The sequence below is a fragment of the Octopus bimaculoides genome, chromosome 19, assembly GCF_046866305.1.
Source record: "Octopus bimaculoides isolate indiv1 chromosome 19, ASM4686630v1, whole genome shotgun sequence".
NCBI classification, from domain to species: domain Eukaryota; kingdom Metazoa; phylum Mollusca; class Cephalopoda; order Octopoda; family Octopodidae; genus Octopus; species Octopus bimaculoides.
Window position 1 is genome coordinate 36,065,664 of NC_142946.1, and position 25,000 is coordinate 36,090,663.

General features: G+C 36.8%; 1 protein-coding gene across 1 annotated transcript in view; it reads right to left on the reverse strand.

The window, feature by feature from the left end:
• Window positions 1-25,000, reverse strand: part of LOC106876634 (uncharacterized) — an 895,860-nt gene that overhangs the window by 4,927 nt on the left and 865,933 nt on the right. Inside the window, exons 9-10 of the mRNA XM_089337493.1 lie at window positions 19,635-19,769; window positions 10,979-11,192 (exon numbers count right to left, since the gene is read on the reverse strand). Coding sequence (XP_089193619.1) covers window positions 10,979-11,192; window positions 19,635-19,769 — 349 coding nt within the window. The remainder of the gene's footprint in view (window positions 1-10,978; window positions 11,193-19,634; window positions 19,770-25,000) is intronic.

A 25,000-nucleotide genomic window follows, 5' to 3' on the forward strand; every position in this document is an offset into this window, starting at 1 on the left:
ATATTCTACAATCTTACACTCACCACTTCATAATAATGATGGTGGTGATGATCGTGAATGCTTCTTCGGCTTCATTGCTGAGTAGACAGTTGTTTCCTCTTTACTCTTTTGTTCCTTTACTCTTCTACTCTGTTACTTGTTTCAGTTCTATAGCTCTGGCCATGTTGGGGCACCGTCGTTAGCCTTGCTACGCTTTCGCTAATTTAAACCTCCTTTGACATCTGATATTTGGTGAATGAGAGGGTTTGATTTTGCTACCCTCATCTGCGTTTCTTACCGCTAGGTAGATTCAACTTTGAAGACGAAGTAGTTATTCTCCAAGATAAATTTTAGCTTTATGAGTGCTTATTGAGCGAAAACACCTAAAGCTCCACAAGGCTCCGGCATGGGTTAGGGTTAGGGTTCCTGCTGTACTCTTCCACCACAATTTTCTCCACTCTTTCTTCCTGTTCCTGTTGTACCTGTATTTCAAAGGGCCAGCCTTTGTACGCATTTGTACCACACCACCACCATCACTTCACAAACTATGCTGGTGTCTTTACGTCCCCGTAACTTTACAGTGCTGCAGAAAGAGATCGATACAATAGGTACTAGGCTTATGAAGAATAAGTCTTGGGGTCGATTTGTTCGACTAAAGGTGGTGCTCCAATATGGCGGCAGTCAAATGACTGAAATAAGTAAAAAGATTATATATATATATATATATATATATATATATATATATATATATATATATATATATGCAGTTAAAAAAATATATATGCAGTTAAAATATATATATATATGTAGTTAAAACATGCGTTTTACTCCATTCATTAAATTTATATATATATATATATATATATATATATATATATATATATATATATATATATATATATATATATATATACACGACAGGCTTCCATACAGATTTCGTCCACCAATTTACACACAAGGCTATAATAGCAGACATTAGCCCATGATGACGTGCAATGGGACTAAACCGAAAACCAATGTGTTGTAACGCGAGCCTTGTAACGCGAGCCTTTTAACCGCATGGCCATGCCTCCGCCTATATAGGCTCAGAAGATGCAAAATTAAGAATAACTACAACGTACTATTTACCAGAATATATCTAACACACAGCAAGCTATCTTTGAAACAAGAGAATAGAAATAACATGCAATAACATCCATAAATTAACTAAACATAAATAGCGCGGAATAAGTGAAGAATAACGCCATACTGTAGTTAAAAAATTTAAATAACAATTTTATAATAACCACTGCAAAATATCTAACACAATATGGTCGTAACCATAGGTCGCTGATACGCAATGCCCACTGTAACTACAGTATCTATAGAAAAAAGATCTTTATCAACGCCATAACGTAATGCCAAAGCACAACTCATTAGCATCACAAATATACATCCAGAAAAACGAGAACCCCTACGTGGTTGCTCGACGAGCTGAAAGTAACAAATAAATCACTTCAAAAATGAGGAAAGTAGTCATTAGATAAAGTAGTTGTAGACATACATACGATGTTCGAATGAAAGAAAGGTTGGACACAACTGGAAAGATTCTCATCAGATGTCTCTACAAGAGCTGCATTGAGTTTGAAAAAGTCACCATCGTCATAATCATCCCTATATATATCTATCAGATCGTTACTACTATTCATCGCACAATAACTACTCTATGTCAGCTACTAAATAATAGCCATCATGCAATAACCAATGTGCTGTAACCGCAAACACATTAACAACAGACGTTTCCGATCCACAGTAACATTTTCGTGTCAAAATTCACAGAATAAAGACACACACACACATACACACACACATGCACGCACGCATGCACGCACGGACACCACACACACACACATAAGATAGAGAGTTCATATAGAGATGCATATAGATATACATACATATATACATACACACACGCATTTCTAAATCTCTCAGTGAGACTTAAGCAGTAGTGATGCGATAAAGTAGTTGTATACTGCCAACTTAACGTGACAGTCCCAATAAGGGAATATACTACTGCTGTTTAGCCCTAGGAAGCCAGACCGCTTCCTATTAGGCCTTGACACACTTTCTGTGCCCTTATCTTTACGAAGGGGAGACAAACTCCTCCAGCCAGCCCAGCCAGCATACAGGGACATGTTTCTGAGTATTTGCTCGTCATCAGCCTGAAGTAGCATGACCGGCTAGCTGAAGAAATCTGTCTAAGCTTCGTAAGGATAAGGCCTAATAGGAAGCGGTCTGGCTTCCTAGGGCTAAACAGCAGTAGTGTATTCCCTTATTGGGACTGTCAGGTTAAGTTGGCAGTATACAACTACTTTATATATATATATATATATATATAAAACATGTGACATATTAATAAAAATCTGTAAATGTACAACCATCCAGAGATCTCTGAGTACCTTATTACTTTTTCCAATATATAATTCCTGTACATCACCTCCAAACCTTCCAATATATATATATATATATGTACAAAGGCCTACCCCAAAGAAACTGGAATCTTGCAATATTATTTTATTCACTTAGTTTTACATGATTACCCTTTCATCGCCTTCAACGTCTTCTCCATTTGAAGCAATGCATCAGTCCAGACGTGTTTTCCCCTATTTGAAGCAGTGCTATAACTCTTGCGAAGTGATACCTTTTAATGCTCCCGTCGTTTTTTTTTTCTTCTCTTCTTCATCTCTTCCACACCTACAAGTTCCGTAGCACCACCTTTCATCACCAGTGGTGACCTTCAGAAAAAAGGTTCGGATTAACTTCCAAATTTTCTTTCAGTTCACGACATTTATTCAGTCGTCACTGTTTTTTATGTTCCGTGATCAAGCGAGGCATACATTTTGATACAACTCTTTTCATTCGTAATTTCTCGCTCAAAATTCATTGGCAGGAGATCCAGGACACACCAGTCATATCAGTAAGTTTGTCAATTTTTTGGTAATGTTCCTCAAAGATAAGTTCATGAATTTTCATGATGTTTTCATTCGTTCGAGAGGTCGACACTCACCCTCAACGAAATTGGTCCTCAAGCAATAAGTGACCATTCCTAAAGCGTGAAAACCACTCCATAATCATGTTTTGCTGATGACAGCGGCCTTGTAAGCTGTTTGAAGCCTAACAACTGTTTCGGCCGCCGTTTTCGCCAGCGGAAAACGAAATTTCACGGAAGCCCGCTGTTCCTTCGTTTCAGCCATCGCAAAAATCGAGAGAAGCAGGAGAGAAGCAGTGCAAAACAAAACGCACCACGTGACAGTATGACACAACAGGACAACGCCGGTCGGCAGACTGATGCATCAGTCACTTCTAGCGCTCCAAATTTAATTTGAGGAATGAAACAAGGAAATACTTTATAAGAATATTCATAAATATAAACAAAAAAGGAAGTATTTGGCTGGATTTGAGTATAACTGCTCTTTTAATGGGAACTGCGTTTTCATGCTAGAATTGAACAAGATATCTCAATCAAATGTCTACGTCAGAATGATAACAAATGAATTTCAAGACGAGATACTGACCACTCAGATATTTGTTAATAGCAAATTCTCGACTGGTCTTTCAAGTTAATTTTGAAGAGTGAAGGAAATTTTTGACACTGACTTTCGCGTAACGAAGACTATTATTGTTCTTGAACTTAGTTACGATAAGAAAAGAAATAAGCATACTTGTTATCTTTACTTAATAGAAAAGATTTTAGTTTTACCACAGAATGGGGAAAACCTTGAATTCAAGAAATGATATTGTTTGCCTAAACTGAAGCATCTACTAAGTACTTTTCAACAAACACATCTGCCATAGAAAATTTGTGACGATAAGTTTTGTGACATTATTACATAATATATTTTCAAGTTCGTTTTCGTTTTTTCGCGTTCTTTAGAAATCTTCTGTTTGTCGCATTTCAGACTATTTATTATATATGTCTTTGAGAATGAAAAGCAAGTTCTGAACGCATTTTGAATTTTAAGCATATTTTTTACAATTTACTTTATTATTCTTTTACTTTTAGTCACCACGTTCCTTTCTTTAATATTTTCTATTCTTTGAACGTCAATGGAGCTTTGTGAATGATCTAAGATATCTGTAAATATTATTATTCTATTTTACTATCATTTATTTATTTCCTGTTTATTCATTTTGGTTAGTTAGCTGGAATTATCATTTCATATGCATCCAATCAAACATATTTTTACACGACCTTTTTTCTTTTCACGCAACCAAATGCATCCAATCAAATGCTCACTGTATATTCTCCTTATTTGAATATTCTTCTTAATGATTTCCTGCTTCAATCCTTATATTTCGTTCGAAAACGGGAAATATGAAATACAGTCATAAAATTTGAAGTGTCGATGACATTCTTTTTCCTTCTTTTACGCGCCTAATTTTTTCTATCCTAGTCATTATACACGCACACATATAAACATGTATATGATAAAAAAATAAACATAGGACAAAATTAGCGCCGACATCTACCCCTCGTCGATTGTTGAGCAAATATCATTACGATTTGTACACCTTCCAACATGTATGCGAATGCGTGTGTGGTTTTATGTGTATGTCCGCGTGCGTGTGTGTATTCGGGTGCGTGACTGTGTGCGAGGGATAAGGAGAAAGACTCGTGGACTGGATGATAATACACAGACGGATCAAAAATATAAGTGAGGGAAACGAAGAAATTATGGAAGGAAGGAAGGAAGAAGTAACATGTACGTATTTGCTTTTGATTTACTGATAACGGACATGAATAATATGAACACTAACAGCAAAACCAGCAACAATAACACCACCAACAACAACGATATCATCAACACAACCACCAATAATAGCTGTATCAACAACTATGGCACCAACAGCAATAACACGACTGCAAATAACAACGCCACCGCCAACAACAGGAAAAAGGGACCAGTAAACCGATAACAGTTATTTATGAAAAAAGCATTGTACGATTAAAAGTTTCACACAGAAGATTGCAGCTGTAATTATTAGCTTCAGATTTTAGCACAAGGCCTGCAACTTCGGTGGACGGGATAAGTCGAATACATCCATCCGAGCGCCCGAGTGGTACTTATTTTAACATTTCTCGAAATGATGAAAGGTTAATTCGACCTCAGCGTAATTTGAACCCGGAGCACGAAGACAGACGAAATGCTGCTCATCATTTTGCTCAGGATGATAAAGACTCTACCATCTCGCTGCCTTAAGTTTCGGTTATAATGAATAACATTGGAAAGATTTAATCAGCAATTATATTGAGTAGTCACAAATTAGGCTATTACTGTCCTGGATGGATGAACTCATTTGCATATTTGCCAGCAGACTCACACATTCTTCCGCACTTCAAGGGTCGAAAAAAAATGTATTTAGCTTATATTGAAGCTTTTTCAAGCTAAAATGACTTCTTGTATCTTCCATAATATGCACACACACACTACATGCACACAGACACATGCACGCACATACATGCACACATACACACTTGCACACATTAAGGGTTTACTACACATATTGAGGCTTTCTTTTGTGTTAGCAGTGCGATATTCTCGCTTTTAAGTTTGCCTCGATAAACATTCAATAAAATTCAGAGCCAACACTGAAAGTGACGACGTCTCCTCAATGAATACGTCTACGTAAAAAATAGAAGATAAAAAGCATAGGTAATGGTTGTATATGTATAATTCAAAAGTTATTGCTCTTTCATCACCACTACATCCAAACTATCAATTGAATGCGTTGCTTAAATAATAAGTAAGCTTAGCGGTGTAACACATTTGGATAGACTAATTTACATATTAAAGACCATCCTTGGCAACTGGTACATACAGATTAATTGCTGGCAAGGACACAGTATTTCGTTTTGCAACCATAATATTCTTCCGAATATATTGATATTTTACAAATCAATATTGTGTCTTACTTTTGTGTTAGTAGTGCGATATTCGCACTTTCACGTTTATTTCAATTGATTTTCTATAGAACTGGAAGCCAACAATACATATGTCAAAATTTGGTGATGATGAAAGAGCAATAACTCTTGAAATATGCATACACACCCATTACCTTTTTTTATCTTAGATCACATTGTTTACATAGACGTATATTTTACATATACGAAACATCGTAACTAGCAATGCTGCTTCTGATTTCTATAGAAAATACTGAGATAAAATTAAAAGTGACATATATACACACACATATATGATAATCGTGAAATGAACTCCGATAACATCCACCCGCTACGATTTTAATATAAATGATGATTATGTAGCAATTAATAATTCAGGTAGCTGTATTAAATATCGCCTGTGCAACTGTAGTGTTTTAACTAATAATAACGGCCCTGTTGATTCACACTGAATAATAAGAGTAACTCTACTAGTTCTAACAATAATTATCACTCTCTGCAGTCACTTAATAACACTGAAAGTATTAATGTTCATAAGTCTCCTAAATAATGTAATCGTTCAAACAAACTTTTATGACCTTTCAACAATTTATGCACCACTAAAAATATTGTCTAAAGATGTCATGTAATAACTAATCTAACTACCTTTTCCTATATCGGTTCAACTTCTCGTTATTTTAACCAAAACATGCATACTCATTTTTATACTTTTAATAAACGCAATAAGGCTAAGATTACATCACTCACGGAAAATATGGGGAATCAAAAAAAAAAAGAAGAAAGAGAAAAATTAGATTCCAAATTACTTGGAGCATAATAATATATTCATTACCCTTGGTTCTGGTGATATTTAATGCGCTTAGTTATGGGAAATACTTAAATGTTCAAATAATACCTTTAACAAATCTAGTGAACCTAGAGTAAAAATAATTGCCTTGCATTAGGAAGGCCTTTTCATACTTTAAACCTGTTATCTAATATGGTTCGAATACTTACTACTTATCTATCACTTTGTGGCTTCTGATTAACCATATTTTATAACGTATTTAAGTATACACGGCTCATTCAAATATTATTTATAGCTGAAGTCGACTTTGCCTTTCATCCTTTCAGAGTCGATAAATTAAGTACCAGTTGCATAGTGGGGTCGAACTAATCGATTGGCCCCCTCCCCCAAAAGGTTTTGGGCTTTGTACCTACAGTAGAAAAGGGTATTTTATGTCAAACCAACGCTACAACATATCTATGATTCTTGTATGTATTCAGCGTCAAAATTAGCTATGAACTAATTTACATAAGTGAATTTAAATACTATGGTCGTTTCATCACTACTCCTTACATGCCCTTTCAAGCCACACCTGCTAATATTTCTACCAATTAATATGTTCCTTTATAAAGAAACACTAATCCAATGACGTTTGATTAATCTGGGTTGATGTATGAATTCTCACATGTTTGAAATATTACATGCCCAAAATTTTAGTACAAGATGATGAGCGATATGTTATGATGTAATCTATGAATACATCAGTAAAATTCTAACGAAGCAGCTGTCGTAGATTTTAAACGCCAATTGTGTTTTCGGTTATATATATATATATATATATATATATATATGTGTGTGTGTGTGTGTGTGTGTGTGTGTGTGTGTGTGTGTGTGTGTGTGTGTGTGTGTGTGTATATATATACATATGTCTGTATGTGTGTAACAATGCATACGTATATATATATATATATACATACATATATGCATGCGCACATATATGTGCATGCATATACATACATAGATACACACACAGGGAGAAGTACACGCATATCCGTCTGCATGAATGTATAATATTTCTGCAGGAATAAAATGCATGCAAAGTATGCATGAGATATAACATGATTGCATGCATGGCATCAGGTTCTATATATAATTTTTTCCTTTTTTATGAAAGAGAGATGGGAAAAGTGCAGGCGCATAATATGATATATAACATTCTATGCATACATTGTTTCGATTTTTAACATGGCATGCGCTTGTTTAGGCGCTTGCAGGCATCACTGATGTGCATGTGTTTGCATGTTTACTCTTCTATATGTATATACGTATAGGTGTATACACACATACAGCTATAAACTAACTATATATCGATATATATGTGTGTGTATATGTGTGTGCACGCGAGTGTGCGTATAAGGATATATATATATATATATATATGTGTGTGTATGTATGTATTGTACATAGATACATACACAAAACACAGTCTCACACACAACGCGCATGCGTGCATATAGGGAGAGAGAGAGAGAGAGAGAGAGAGAGAGAGAGAGAGAGAGAGAGAGAGAGCGAGGGGGGAAGGAGTAAGGAGTACCAGCACAGAACCGTTATAAATATATAGCTATGCCGAAGTAGTACGTTTAATAGACATATATTTAATTTCTCGGCAAAAATATAGGAAGCAGATAAAGCTTTTCCTCTTCTGAGGCTCGGGAAAATAAGTAGCTGTTAAGTACTGAAGTCGATGCAATCGTCCTATCCCAGCTACAAATACTGCGGGCCTCGTGCCAAAATTTGAAATATTCATTTCTAATTCATATTACTTTCTTTGGATGCTAACAAACCTTACATGTACCTGACATGAAGGAGTTTCTTTAACTTAAGGATTAGTAATTATACTCTGTTTGTGGTGTGGTGTGTGTGTGTGTGTGTGTGTGTGTGTGTACGCTTGTGTGTGCGTCGAACGCGCACGCGTAGAGAGTGTGTGTGTGTGCGTGCGTGTGTCCGTGCGCGCGTGTGTGTGTATAATAGTAACAAGTGAATTAATCTCAAGAGTAGATCATATCTCGAATTCCGACTCTGCTCAACCGGAGTTTACTACCTGTTTACGGTAATTTTTATAGAGTTATTTAAATTCGATTCCTCTAAAGGAATTTAAATAAGGCGTGATATTTAGCTTGTCCTCAAGTGTCTCCCTGACTAAATAAGATATATCTCTCTCGACTGGAATTTGAACCGTGCTCTATTGTTTTCTTCAGATACATTCGGTACCAGTTCCTTTTCATTAAAGATATATTACCAAATTTTAGGAATGAAGAATTAACTGTTCTCACTTCATCTAAAGCAGTGGTAAAGATAATATATTACTTCTTTTTAGCATAAATGCATTTGAGAGGAACTAGTTTAATTCAGTGAATCTAAGACGAGAATTACTTGTACTTATTTCATCAACCATGGATATCAGAAGGAAGCAAAGGTGATTATGGTAAAGATGTGATTCTCAATCAAGTCTGATCTAGAACTAAGCGAAAACGACAAAAGTAATACATTACAAGAAGGTCTTGTCCATTTGTATTCGAGATCTTTGCATGTAATGGTGATACGGATTTGAGTTAGACCGATTGTCCATTGGTTTGTTTGAGATTTTATATCTTTTAGACGTTCGCGCCTTGGAAACACTGTGATATGGACGTAATAAAAATGACTGGCTGATGCCGAAGAGTTCAGCTTTGCATTATCCAAGTTGTCGAATTACGTTTACAAGTGGATACTTGTTTTAAAGTCACAAAATACACTGAACCGCAAAAGAAACGCGAGACGTGCGTGACTGTGAAATATGTTTTAATTCCAATGTCAGAGATAAATTTTGATAAATTTGATAAAGTCAATTTCTTGGATGCTCTTTGACTACACGCTATGGGTCAGTCATGTTTTCTGGTTGTGGGTGGATTCAGCACATCGAGATAGGGCGTGACATGTTCAATACCGTGTACGCCCTTCCAGGCTGTTCAAAATGGACATACACTGTCGGTACATGAAGTTCATGAGGCGGTTCACAAAAGCCCACACCCTGAGAAAACTACCTCCAGTTCCACACGAGTTGTCGGTCTTGGGACCACCCAGTTCAGCCGTCTCTGGGTTTCATCCCACAGGTGTTCAATTAGATCCAAATACGGGCTGAGAGTCGGCCACGGCATGGCTCTGATGTTGTGCTGACGCAGGAAGTCCATGGTGACCCTGGCCGTGTGGGAGGGAGCATTGCCTTGCTGGAACACGTGGCTATGGTTATGCGTGAAGGGCACGATATGAGGTCTTAAAATCTGGTCACCGTAGCGATGCATTGTGATGCCATTCCCTCTGCTTGCACCAGCATTTTAGAACACATGGGGGCCTAGTTCTGTGATTCAGGCCTATAGCACCCCAAACTATGATGCTTTGGCTACCCCACGCATCTGTCTCCATGACACAGGCGTCTCTGTAGCGTTCACCCCCTCCCACGCCACATCTTCACTCTGCCATCCGAAGTGGAAACGCAGTACCTCCATTATTGATGTCGCCAATGTCGGTGCTGTGTAGCCCATTGTGGTTGTGCTTGACGGTGGCGGGCAGTGAGGACAGGCCCTTGAGCAGGACGACGGCAATGCAGGTTGTTGGCAGCCAGTCGACGCCGTACCATGTCGCCGCTGATGGGTCGCTGTCCAGTGCCAATGGTTTCGCGAGCTGTCACGCTGGCTGGTCTGAAGCGATCACGGAGGTGTTGCAGGTGGATGAAGCGGTTCTGCCTGGGCGTGGTCAACAGGAGGTGACTTCTGCGAGCACAGGCTGCAGTGCTGTTAGTGGTGTTGTATCGTTGTTGCAGGCGATAGATGATGCTGACATGGACATTGTAAGCTTACGCAACAACCAGGGCACACTGCCCTGCTTGCAATCGGCCGATAGCTTGTTCTCTCTGCGCTGCTGACAATCGGGTCATACCTGATGCTTCCAAATTACTAATGCCAGGAATGCGGTTTAAGTTGACTTTAATACGCATAACGTACATTTTGATTTTCATGACAATAGGTTGCGACTGCTACTCACAATGTTTTGGCGTCTCGATTCAGGGAAAGTTGAAAGGTTACCTGAAATTTGGGGTTTCAGCCATAAACCATCATGTCTTGGAATATTTAGACTTACATCCCTGAAATAAATTTCCAGAATTTACCATATAAAAATGACATTTGAAGAAATCGCGTTTCAGTGTATAACTCTTTGGCCCGACAGCCTATTTCAATAGAAAGACAAATACATACTCTCTGTGACGCCTATAACGTGGTCTTCGGTGCCATATCTTTGAATAGGATCTGTGTAAGCGACAGTAGCATGTTCCAAGGATGATAAGAACAAATACCAAAGCTCCTCCTAGCGTTCCACCGAGGATGTAAATACTGTGAATGTGGTGGGCCCGTGTGCTGTCTCTGAATGAATACGGATGATTCTCCATTGGTTGTGGAGCAAAGAGGTCGACTGAAATGAAAGAAAAAACGATATAAAATGATGACATTAACAAATGCATACGTCGCTTGACTGGAAAAACAACCAATAATTAAAAATTGATTATTATGAAACTATAATTATGTCGCAGAGGCTGACTTTGCCTTTCATCCTTTCGGGGTCGATTAAATAAGTACCAGTTACACACTGGTGTCCATGTAATTGACTTAATCCTTTTGTCTGTCCTTGTTTGTCCCTTCTATGCTTAGCCCCTAGTGGGCAATAGAGATAAATATTTTGTATCAAAGATGTGAGCTGAAGCTTCCCACTCACTCACTATTCCCCTCTCGTTCGCTTTCTTTGTCTCTATCTATCTATCTATCTATCAATCTATCTATCTGTCTGTCTATCTATCTGTCTATCTATCTGTCTATCTATCTATCTATATATATATATATATATATATATCTGTCTGCCTATCTGCCTGCGTGTATGTCTGTCTGTTTGTCTGTTTTTCTTTGTATCTATTTATCCTTGTATCACTATCACTATTTCATTAAATGACAAATGTGGCGATTTCAGCAGAAAGTTAATAAAGAAACGTGTGCATATCGTACTACCACTGCAGCTTACTTTATACGTAAACTATACTACATCATCCTACCAATTTAACCGGTTACATCGCGCTACGGCTGTTACTTTCATTACGTCTCACACCATCTATTTGAAATGGTTGCATGGTACCATTTCTGTGACATACCTTAAACTGTGGCCACTGCTGCCTCATGCTATTTGCACTACAGAGATTAAAGACTGATACCACTCATACCTATTTGTACTACACCAGTTATGAAGTACTACTGCAAATAAAGCGCTGGTCATAGCAAGTAGTCTCGTCTTTGAACAGTACTTCATCAATAATTCCTTTCATCGTCATCTATCTGCTCACGTTTTGAAGGCTAAATATTCAAATAGAAAATCCAATCTAATGATACCATGCATAACCAAATTTACACAATGGACATACTGTTTACAAGTACTCAGAGTATGGCTCAGTGGTTAGAGCGTCGGACTCACAATCATGAGGTAGTGAGTTCGATTCCCGGACCGGGCTGTTGTGTTCTTGAGCAAGACACGTTATTTCACGTTGCTTCATCTATAGAAATGAGTTGCAACGTCACTGATGCCAAGCTGTATTGGCCTTTGCATTTCCCTTGGATAATATCAGTGGCATGGAGAGGGAAGTCTGGTATGCATGAGTGACTGCTGATCTTCGATAAATAACCTTGCCCAGACCTGTTCCCTGCAGGGTAAATTTTGAGTGCAATCCCATGATCATACATGACCGAAGGAGGTCTTTACCCTTTACATATTACTTCCCTGTACAGATAATATAATACTGCTAATTTGTCGTTTATCACTTTTCAAGTGTGCTGCCTCAAGTGACATGTACACAACAGTCATATAATCTTAAAGCTGTAACATGGATTATTTTTAAACGTGGTATTTGCACTTAACTGTACTGTACGTTAAAATGTTTAACATGTGGTTCCATTTTAAGCGCAGATTAATTCCTATCAAGAGACTTATGCCCAAAGACGTTCCTGCTTTGAGAATGCCGCCATATTGATCATGTAGATATGGCGATCAAACACCCTTCTGAATAGAAAAAAGTGGTGAGCTTATCGTGACAGGCATTCAAACGTTGTATCAAAGAAATCCTTTGAATTCCTTAATCCCTTGTAGAAACTTTATTTCTACCAGCGAGAGTTATATCGCGTTCCCCCGAAAGTTCATAAATTATTACGACGTCAACAAGACATACATATATATACATGCATATATATATATATATATATATATATATATATATATATATATATATATAGATAGATAGATAGATAGATAGATAGATAGATAGATAGATAGATAGATAGATTGATAAACGAGTGAGTGTATAAACGAAAGAAAGGCAATCAACCAACTTATCGGGAGTTACATGTATGGATCAAAACAGTTTAATTCAAATTCGTTGGTACTCTTGAGTACATGTACAGATGCACACGCTCGCATCAATATATACATGCATGCAAAACGATATGAGCGCGTCTACTCACCCATATATAGAGCTATATATTTACACATGCCACTCCTACTTATTTCCCGCCCCCTCAACAACCTGACCGATTTTTTAATTGCCACGTGGTCTATTTCCTGTCCTCCACGTGGTCAATTTCCTGTTCTCGATGCGGTATTTTCTAACATCAAACCACGACACCGCGTGACCTTCCTCGGCAAATCGCAGCCTACCTTATGGTAATAAGAATCTACTTCTATCATTCAAATTCAATGCATCACGCCTGAAACTCAAGAGTAACAACGAATTTGAATCAAACTGTTTTGATCTATCTATCTATCTATCTATCTATCTATCTATCTATCTATCTAAAATCAAAATAAGCAACAAGGATATCCAGAGGTAATGCAACACAATCGTTTCATGCAACTCTATTTAAATGAACAATGTAATCATTACATCAATTTAAAATGCAGAGCAATCATCAGCTGCACAAAGACATAGAATTTAATTAAATTAGAACAACTATGTTCTTTGTCTATCTCCTTAACTTATTGGAATTTTTTTGGTATTATCATACTAATGTGTTCATCTGTTCTAATTTAATTAAATTCTGTCTTTGTGCAGCTGAGGATTGCTCTGCATTTTAAATTGATGTAATGATTACATTGTTCAATTAAATGAAGTTGCATGAAACGATCGGATTGCATTACCTCTGGATATCCTTGTTGCTTATTTTGAGTGTTATTTAATGATAAGTTATCTAACTTTATGTTTCGCGTCGTAAACTATTGATGAGTTATAAACCGCCTCCTGGATAAACCGTTTGTCTAACAGAGCTGATATTTTCATATAACACCCCATATATTCTCGGAGCAACGCAGAACTAAGTGTTCTTTTGCCCTGCAATTGACGCAAAGGAAACGAATTCGAACTTGCCACTTATAGCTAGATATTCCAATAGCTTGATGGCCTCATCAACTCTACCCTACAATACTAACGTCAGGGCTGACAGGAAGACAGGCAAATAAGCGGATAGGGTAAATTGTAAATAGACGAATAGTAAATAGACGAATATATAATTCTAAACGACCATTTACAATGGCTGGAATCGGAAATAATAACAAATAACAAGGATATATAATAGTAACGGCTAATAAAATATGAATGCTTAGAGGGGAGAAATAAATTATGTGGTGTAAAGTGAAATGTCGATTTTATCGGCCAACATGTATCTCCGCTGAGACATTGAAAGCAATAAATAATTATGTTTACTTTTATATTATTGTTGTTCTTATTATCATTATTATTATTATTATTATTATTATTATTATTATTATTATTATTATTATTATTATTATTATTATTATTATTATTATAATTATTAATATTTAATGGTAATACATATATTAATATAATAATAATTATTACTGTATTTATAAATATAACATGAGGATGAGGATAACGATGATCATCATCAACACTTTCAACTTCATCACTGTCATCATCATCGTCGTCGTCGTCGTCTTCATCATCATCATCATCATCGTCATCATCATCATCCTCAACAACAACAACAACAACAACAACAACAACACCTCCATCTGCCTGGTTCTTATAATCAAAAATATTATTAGCGCTGATATCTGTCGACTGCTGGTTTTAGAAAAAAAAGCGACAATGAAAAGAATAATTAAAATGGAATTATTAAAAACACATAAATTGATATTTAAAATATTTTCGTGTTGTGAATGTTTCCTGAAACGGTAAATGAAATTAAATGTTTATTACTATGACAATAAAAACGATATATAACCAGATATCAATGATATGTAGAAGTCAATGTTGTATGGTGGTCTTGAATATATGACTATCACTAGTGTTTTGTAATAAATAGCGCTCAACAGCCTAAGGTATGCAACACTCGATGGTATACAGCAGTGGTTCCCAAACTTTTTAGAGACGCGATCCACTATTTATGACACCAGTTTATGGCGACCCACTTAACTCTACTGCGTTAGGTTTAGGGTTATATTAAATGTGAAACAAAACGTTTTACAGCTGTTTCAACGTCTCCATACCCTATGGGCAGGTATTAACTCTAATACAAAACCTCGAAGCAGTAAGCGAGTAAGCGTTATCGGCTCGATCTGTGTTGTACTGCGCCCAGTTAAAGTTCTCTATAAATAGGTAAAAACAGACTTTTCCTTTTTACGATTACGGACGAATAAATAACTTGAGAAAATAACTTACTTGAGAAAATGTTAAGTTCGTGAAAAAAGCCTAATGCTTGATAAGACAACCAGTCTGGTACTGAAAACATGAGCCTTGAACTATCGCGATAGACAGCAGTTAATCAAAGCTAATGCGTAATTTTATAACTTTTTGTGACCCACTAGGATTCCGTTCGCGACCCATCAGTGGGTCGCGACTCATAGTTTGGGAACCACTGGTATTCAGAAATAAACAGCGGGCGCCCGTGTATGTGTGTGTTGAACGCTGAGCCGTTGTTTTTGAGCATCCCATTGCATTTGGAACACCTTAAGCATAGGTTACTAAGAACCACAATGGCATTTAGCAGAGTCAATGGCATTTAGTAATGAGTGGTATAGAGCAGTCAGTGGTATATACAGCAATGGTGCATACGGTCAATGCTATATCATAGTCACTGATGTGCAACAAACAGCATAATGCGATACGATTTCTTGTCAACTTATAACTGAAACGAGTTTTTAAACAATCTCAATTGTTGCGTTCAAAAATTATATTGGTGTTTGCCTATTACAGTTAGCAGTGTTTCTTCCGCATCATCCCACTATGTTTCTTTTTAATAATTGCATCTGATTGTAATGAATCTGGTCAATACGTATTTTGATGACTTAGACCCGTTCTGTAATATGTTTGAGTCAAGATTCCACCTATAAAATATTATTTGCCATAACTGACTTAGTTTTGAAGAGATAGCTCATTCCGGTAAAGACTAATGTATCCACTCCCGAACCGTCATTAGGAACGCCAGTTTCCCTTGTATCTTGACGTCTTAGAAATTAGAATTTTTATTAAGTATATTTAAGTTGTTGATTCCAGAATATCTTCATTCTTCGTCAGTAACTCGGCTTGATCAATGTTCTGCTACTTCGATACAAAAATAACAATATAAATGCTAATAATTTTACAATATATATGCTGTTAACATAGTGTTCAAAACCATGTTTTGTGCAAAACACATGCTATTTGAGGTCGGCGAGCAGGCAGAATCGGTACCGCGTCGGGAAACATTCTTAGCGACATTTCAGTCAAATTCTGCTGAGGCCTACAATGCCTTTAATCCTCTCGGCATCGATAAAATAAGTGCCAGTTGAGCTCTGGGGACGATGTAATCAGTCTCCTGCGAAATCGTTGGCCTTGTGCCAAAATCTAAAACCAATAATATTTCACATGCTGTTAAAACAATCATGAAGGTTATTTCAATTCAAAACTTTAGACTAAAAACATTAAAAGATGATTATACCTGCTTGGTTACGTTCTTGATCTGGAAACAGGTAATTTTATGGAGCCAAGATAAAAGAGCTTATAAAAGACCCATTTTCATAGAATCAAGGATATCACTACGTCCTGTACATGGGCTTCATTTGTTTTAGGTTCTCGAAACTTTCTTACCAGTCATAAGACAGACAAGTACTCTAAATTAGTAGAAAATATGCTCTCAAGTTCTAATAAGCTCGACTTTAGCATGAGCCTCAAGGTTCATGACTGCTAAACATATTTAGACTGCCTTCTAGGTGCTTTCAGCAATGAACAACTGTACAGCTTTCATCGAGATATAGAAGCAATGAACGAGAGATACCAGAGAAGATATGATATATACAGCATGGCAAATTACTGTTAGAAGATGCAACCAGATTATTGGGGTAACACTCTCTCTAGAAAGACTTTACGTGAAGCTTTTTTTGATTCAAATAATTTTGTTTTATGTTCTGTGTCATATGTTTTATACTATTTTGTTTTTGTATTTTTTTTTTTTTAGTTATTATTACCATATATTCTTATGCAGTACACTGTAAGATTTTGTAATAATAAAAATATGTTAATATTTTAAGAACATCAAATTTTGGCACATGCCCAGCAATTTCAGAGGAGGGCTAAGTCGATTACTTGAACCTCAGTACTCAACAGGTACTAATTTTATCGACTCCGAAAGGATGAATGGCAAAGTCGTCCTCGGCGGAATTTGAACCAGAACATTAAGATGAGTGAAATACCGCTAAGAATTTTGCCTCATGTGCTCACGATTCTTCCAGCTCACCACCTTAAGAACGTCTAATATATAAATGCTGTTACATTTGTACCGAAATAGCAACTCATTCATTGATCAATTAGAGACCGTTAGGCAAACTGATTATGTATTTAGAGCCTGTTCCCAATATTAAACCATGATTTCGTCAAACTTCTAAGACATCACAATTGTATTGTGCAACTGAAGTTCAAATTTTCATCATAATTCTGAATAGTTTAGTAGACAGAGGTTGGACAAAATAATGGTAATACCTAGCATCATAGCATCATCATTTTGAAATATCTATAAAACCATCAAAAGCTTGTTTATTTTTATGTTTCTTTGATTTATTATTAGTGTTGTTTAATATGTTTTGCTAAAATTGCTGTTTCTTTTCAGATATCATCAGAAAAAGGTAATTAAAATTCATTAAAATGACAGATCTATCGGACTTTCAAAGATGTCAAATTGTTGGTGGCCGTATGGCAAGTGCTAGCGTAATGAAAACAGCCGAAATGTTTGGTACATGAAGAAGTACTGTCTCGAAAGTAATGACAGCCTTTGAGAAAAAGGGAAAAAAACCTCCTTGTCGATACAAAACTCCGGAAGAAAACCAAAACTTTCAGATAGGGACTCTTACGTCAATTGTTAGATGGACCACAAAAGCACAGCTCCCAAAGTAACTGCAGAACTTAATAACCACCTCGAGAACCCAGTTTCCTCAGAAACTGTTTGACGGGAGCTGCACAAAGCCGGATTTTACGGGAGGGCTATAATCAGAAAACCACTACTTACAAAAACAAACGTTGCAAAGCGTTTAAACTGGAGTAAAAACCTACAGAATTGGTCCCTAGAGCAGTGAAAGAATATTATTTTCTGGGACGAGTTATCCATTACCTTATTTCTGACCCCCAGCCAAGTATACATGGAGGTGGATCTGTGATGATCTGGGGTAGGGGCCTATATCTTGGAAATTTGCCGGCCCAAATAGTCAAGACTATTTAAGCATTTTATCTGATCAATTTCATCCTATGGTTGCGGAACTGTTTCTGGAGGGAAATGCAATCTTTCAGGACGATAATGCACCAATTCACACAGCTAAAGTTGTTACTGAATGGCATGAGGAACATTCAAGTGAAGTTAAACATTTATGATGCATTTTAGAAAAACAAGTAAGGAGTCGATATCCTCCACCATCATCACTACAAGAACTGGAGACTGTTTTATCTGAAGAAGGGACAAAAATTCCTTTGGAAACAATTCAAATTTTGTACAAGTCCATTCCTCGTAGAATTCAAGCTGTAATTACTGCCAAAGGTGGTCCTACTCCATATTAAAATAAATTTGAAATTTTAAGGAGCTGTCCAACCCCTGTATATAAACTAGTGTGATGTATTTATATCATATATGATAAAACTAATGGTGTATTTGAAGTATATTTATCATTTTAAGGTTTTGCCTCTCTTGTGTATCATGTGATACACTAGTGAGGGCGCATGGCTTAGTGGTTAGCGTATTTGGCTCACGATCGTTAAGTTGTGGGATCGACTCTGTGCGGCGCGTTGTGTACTTGAGCAAGACACTTTATTTCACGTTACTCCTGTCTATTCAGCTGGCAAACATGAGTAGAACCTGTATTTCAAAGGGTCAGCCATGTCACATTCTGTGCCACGCTGAATCATCTTGAGAACAATGTGAAGATTACGCGTACCTGTGGAGTGCTCAGCCATTTACACGTTAATTTCACTAGCAGGATGTTTTGTTGATCAGATTAACTGAAACCCTCGTCGTCGTAAGCGACGTGATGCCAGTTACATAGAACATATTTCCTGGAGTTCACGTATCATATATGATAAACATCTTCAGTTTTTTTCTAGCCAGCAATATAACATAGAGATTACACAGAATTTATGAAACAAGGGCAAAATTACAGTTTAAAAACAAACAGACGTTTAGGGCACGTTTATGAAAATGCTTTGGACAAGTTAAATAAATATTATAAACAATAATTGGTTAAATAAATACACAAGAAATAGTGTAACATTAAAGGGAATGTTATTTTGTAATCAATACGATTTTGAAAATAATTTCCAACTAATGATTTTCAATTTGATTTCCTCACCTGCAAATTGGCATCTCGTTCCAACAAAAGTATCGGTGCAAGCACAATGGTAGCCATTAACTCTGTCATGGCAGATGGCTCCGTTCAAACAAGGATGCGAAGCACAATCGTTAATATTACGATCACAGCGATGTCCTGGAATTAAAAATAAAATATACTTAATGTATATTAAAGTGTTTGTGAGTGTGTGTGTGTGTGCGTGTGTGTGTGTATCTATGTTCAGTTGTCTGTATGCGTGTGCGTATGTGTAATTGTAGGATATGGTTTTACGTGTAATACAATATATATGTTGCAAACCTCGTGTTCAAAACCCTGTTTATTTTTGTGCAAAACACAAACCCTTTAATAAAAACTGCTCGAGGATGTAGCATATAATATATGCGTGTGTGTGTGTGTTTGTATGTATGTATGAATATAGTTATGTATATGTATATAGTGAGAGAAAGAGAGAGACAGGCAGATACACGAGACAGACAAATACACAGTGACAGACATACAGACAACATACATACATACATACATACATACATACATACATACATACATACATACATAAATATGCGTTCTTTTACTTGCTAAGCTAGGTCATGCTCGCAGGCGAGTGTCACCTTATAGTTTGTACAACGATTTTTTTTTGTTTTGCTAATTGCTTCAAGTGCCTTAATAGTCGCGTGCAGACATACGTACATACATACATGCATACATAGAAACATACATACATAGATACATACATACATACATACATACATAGCCTGTAAAATTACCAGATGACTTCAAAGGGCCATAGCTTTTGAAGATTTTTCTAGACAATGATAACAATGTAACTAAATTTGTGTTGTCATTGTTGTTTTATGTTATCTATTTAAGTACAGTTTCATTAGACCGAATGAGCCGAGCCGAGTCATTAGAGAGTCGAATAAGGTGTTTTTTTTCTTCTTGTACCAGCTGCCTTTGAACCGAATCTAAATACCCTCGACGCCAATTTTTCAGTCACGGTACCAGTCCTGCCTGAAGGATGTTCTCTTTCGTACTGTCTACATTTTTGGAAGAAATTGACCATGGTGTAGCTTGAAGAAAGATCGGCTCCGTAAGATCAAAAATTGGCGAAATCACACTATTTGTCGTGACGGAAGAGCTACACCTCTATAAAGAGTTGGAGTAAGAGGGCTAGGCTTATTTTCAAAAATCTCTTTTCAGAGAAGCTCAACAAGTCTGCAGTGAAGGAATATACGTTTGAGTGTTGAGGAATAAAAAAGAGGCAACAATATCTCAGAAGATTCAAGCACAGCAAGAACAATCTGTAAGATATCACGAAATTTTGGGATACCACCCGAATGGATAGAATATAGTTTAGATGGAGAGTACTGTCAGAATCCTCCTAACGTAATGCATCAGAAACACATGATAACCAGATGTAGTTAACTTAGCTATGAATTTCAATGACAGACAAATTTGAAGACCGAGGTGAAATCTCAAGATAAAAACAGCTTTCACCGATGTTCTCCGGAGCTGGCAATGTTTGGGAGAGGGGGTGCAAGTCGCCGGTATATGTATCAATGGGAAAAGGAGAAACATTGAATATGAAGTGGGGGACGGAAGTAGTTAATTAGGACTGTTTCTATTTCAAGTCTAATCATTTTATTCAATCATTGTTGTTCAATTAAATATCATTGCGCAGATGAGAATAAGAAAGAAGAAATTCTGCGATAAAAAAAGGGAGAGAAAAACATAGAAAGAGAGAGAGAGAGAGGGGGGAGAGAGAGAGGGAGAGAGAGAGAGAGAGAGAGAGAGAGAGAGAGAGAGAGAGAGAGAGAGATGCCATTTGGAGTTAAAATAATTATTCAATTTCTTAAATGACACAACGTTATTAACTAAGTCAGTTGAACTCTCTCTACTTCCCCACCACTTGTATCGGATATTCTAGACGGTATATATTACAACGTCATTTATTAAAACACCATGTTCATTAATGTTATATAAAATGACGCCTAGCTTGTCGCGTGCAAGCTGGTGATCAATACGTATGCTAATGTTTCATAGATTATTTTGCATAACAGAGCCTCGTATGACTAATTACAACGCAATTTCATTATGATATTGTAACAGACTGCGTAGCGGTATTAGACGTTTATTCATTCTTTTAGTAGGGCTCCAAGTTTTTTTGTGAAGGGTCTAAAAGCCTAGCACCCAGGTAATATATAATGTATTCGTCCTTAAATTTGTCCATAAATTGTATTAAGTAAAGTATGATGTACCACTTCTGAATTTAAAACAGTAATATAGCAAACCCTCATACATTTATATTTGTATAGTGTACCCAATTGATTTTAAACTTGATAGTTTGTATTAAACTTCTCACATATGGTAAAGAACTTGGCTGCTATTATAGTGTATATATATATATATATATATATATATATATATATATATATATATATATATATATATGTATGTATATGTGTATATATGTAGAAGGTTGAAAAGGAACACACGTGTTTGTATGTATAAGGAAAATAAGACAAGGTACAAAAGGCATTTCTACCTAGGCTGATATCACGCGTAGGACGGATCTGTCTGTTAGCTGTAATGATGATTGCCCCGCCGCCTTCTTATAATCGAACAGGCAAGACAGTTTTCTTTTGCCTGGAGGCTGTGGCAAAAGAGGTTGTTTGGTGGACAAGGTTGAACGGCATTAGGACAGAACCATTCCTCCTTGGTAGAGCTCTCATTGAGTTGTTCAAGTTTTACTTGGAAAGGAAATTCAGAGTGGAGAGGGAAGTACTGTCCTCGAGTGAGTGGGTGAAAGTCGTGAAATTGACAAGAGTGGACGGTACCTCTCAGTGTAGATTTGTAAATCGGAGAGAAAGAATTAGAGAGATGAACTTGCTCTTGGTGTTCAGGGAAATCTCGGATAGTGGGGTTCTCTCGATAAACCCTAGAGGTTCTCCTGTATCAGGAGGGTGACATAGCTATCACTCTCACCGCCACCTTGTTTTTTAAACCTTTGTATACTATGTAAATGTCCCTTCCTTTTCAGCGCATACTTACCTTTTTTATCATTTCATTATCTGTAAAACCCACACTCTATATCTGTTTTTGTATTATCTCCCTCATCCTTCGCACTTGTGGCGAATAAATGAAATCATCATCATCATCATCATTGTTCTTCTTGTTGTTGTTGTTGTTATTATTATTATTATTATTATTATTATTATTATTATTATTATTATTAGTAGTAGTAGTAGTAGTAGTAGTAGTAGTAGTAGTAGTAGTAGTAGTAGTGGTAAGGTGTTGAGGTGCCAGAATCGATTGCACGCCGGACAAAAATGCTTAGTAAAGCTCAAATGCTGCCGGGCCCCTCTTTGCATTTCATTCTGTCGAAATCAATAAAATAAATACTAGTTGAACACTTGGGGGTCAGGGACAGAACCTGCATTCAGACTGCATCATCAACTCGGTATTCATCCAACATCTTTGAACAGCGCTTGTGGTCTAATTCGGACGGCTATGTAAAACTACTGGCGATTGTGGAAAATCCTTTGCAGTAATTCCTCCAATTGTAATCCTATTGATTACTATGCGGGCAGGGTGGGTAGTTGAAATGACATCAACCTGTCTATCAGCCGAGCTGATAGCCTAGGTCAAGGAAGTGTTCGAAAATCTTCCCATGGACACCATAAAAACCGCATGCACCAGGTTCCAGGGCTGTCTTGAGACCGTGGTGAAGCTGGCACTGGACCTTTGAGTAAACAGCAATGCCCTAGTTATTATCTTTTGATACGATATTCATGGGCGCAGGAGTTGCTGTGTGGTAAGTAGTTTGCTTACCAACCACATGGTTCCGGGTTCAGTCCCACTGCGTGGCATCTTGGGCAAGTGACTCCTACTATAGCTTCGGGCCGACCAAAGCCTTGTGAGTGGATTTGGTAGACGGAAACTGAAAGAAGCCTGTCGTATATATATATATGGGAGAATGTACGAAAAATAACAACAGACGAGGACAGGTGGTGTAAATAACAAAAGTATATATTAGTATGACGCTCGGGAATACGGAAAGTCTTTGACGTTTCGAGCTACGCTCTTCAACAGAAAGAATACGGAGAAAGTAAGGTAAAAAAGGATGATAAAGGAGGTTTACAAAAGTGGAAAAGTTCAAAAGTTTTTTAGACGTCGTGGTATATTGAAGCGATTTCCAATCAGAAGATGGGTCCAGTGTAATCCGTGGGTAGGAGAGGTGCAGCCGGAGGGTATAAAGTTCAGAATCAAACAGTCCAGATCCAGAAGGAAAGAAGGTAGAATCCAAAAGTTGGTAGTGTGTGATGAGAGGAGACAGGATTAGCTGGTGCGACCACGTGAGCGTGTATTATATATATATATATATATATATATATATATATATATATATATATATATATATATATATATATATATATATATATATATACACAGGTATTTGTGTGCCTGTGTTTGTCCCCCCCCCACCATCGCTTGACAACCGATGCTGGTGTGTTTGCGTCCCCGTAACTTAGTGGTTCGGCAAAAAGAAACCGATAGAATAAGTACTAGGCTTACAAAGAATAAGTCCTGGGGGCGATTTGCTCGACTAAAGGCAGTGCTCCAGAATGGCCGCAGTCAAATGACTGAAACAAGTAAAAGAGTAAAACAGTATATTAGGTTACTTTTCTTGCAAACTATCAAATTTAACCCGAATTTGCGACGAATTACTGTTACGTATTATTTCGTTTTCTGTACCAATCAGTCGGTTAGAATGTTATCAGTCAACTTGACTACGTTGGTGGTATGTCGGGTTGAACCCCAAAATTGTGGTGGTCATCATTTTTTCCAGCAGAGAATATATAATTTTAAATGGTTTTAATGTTTTGGAAAAATGTTTTAAGCAAGCAAAATTTTAAAAAGTATACATAATTGTTGCCAAAACTTTAATAATCCAATTGAGAAAAATAAGATTCTGTTGGTGGAAACGAAACTATTAATTATACCGAAAAAGATAATATGGAAAAAGAGAAAAGTTTGCAGGTGTCTTTAAGAGACGGATTAAATTAATCTTTAAGAAACAGAAGATCTGCTGTATGTAATTAGAAACAACAAGAGGTAATGCTCTCTAAATTAGTTTTCTATGACATGGAGGTAAAGACCACAGTTTATCGATTCATGCAAGGACACTAGCGAACAGAAAATGTACAAAGTGAAAAGTATTAATAGAAGAATTGATGTTACTCATTTATCATATAAATTTTGGCTTAATGGACGTAATTTTACATTTGGAAGAACTAGTGAGAAAATCCACCGGGGTATGCATGTGACAGATGTTTATGCTAGTTCTACTTTTCAAAGATAAGATTCTC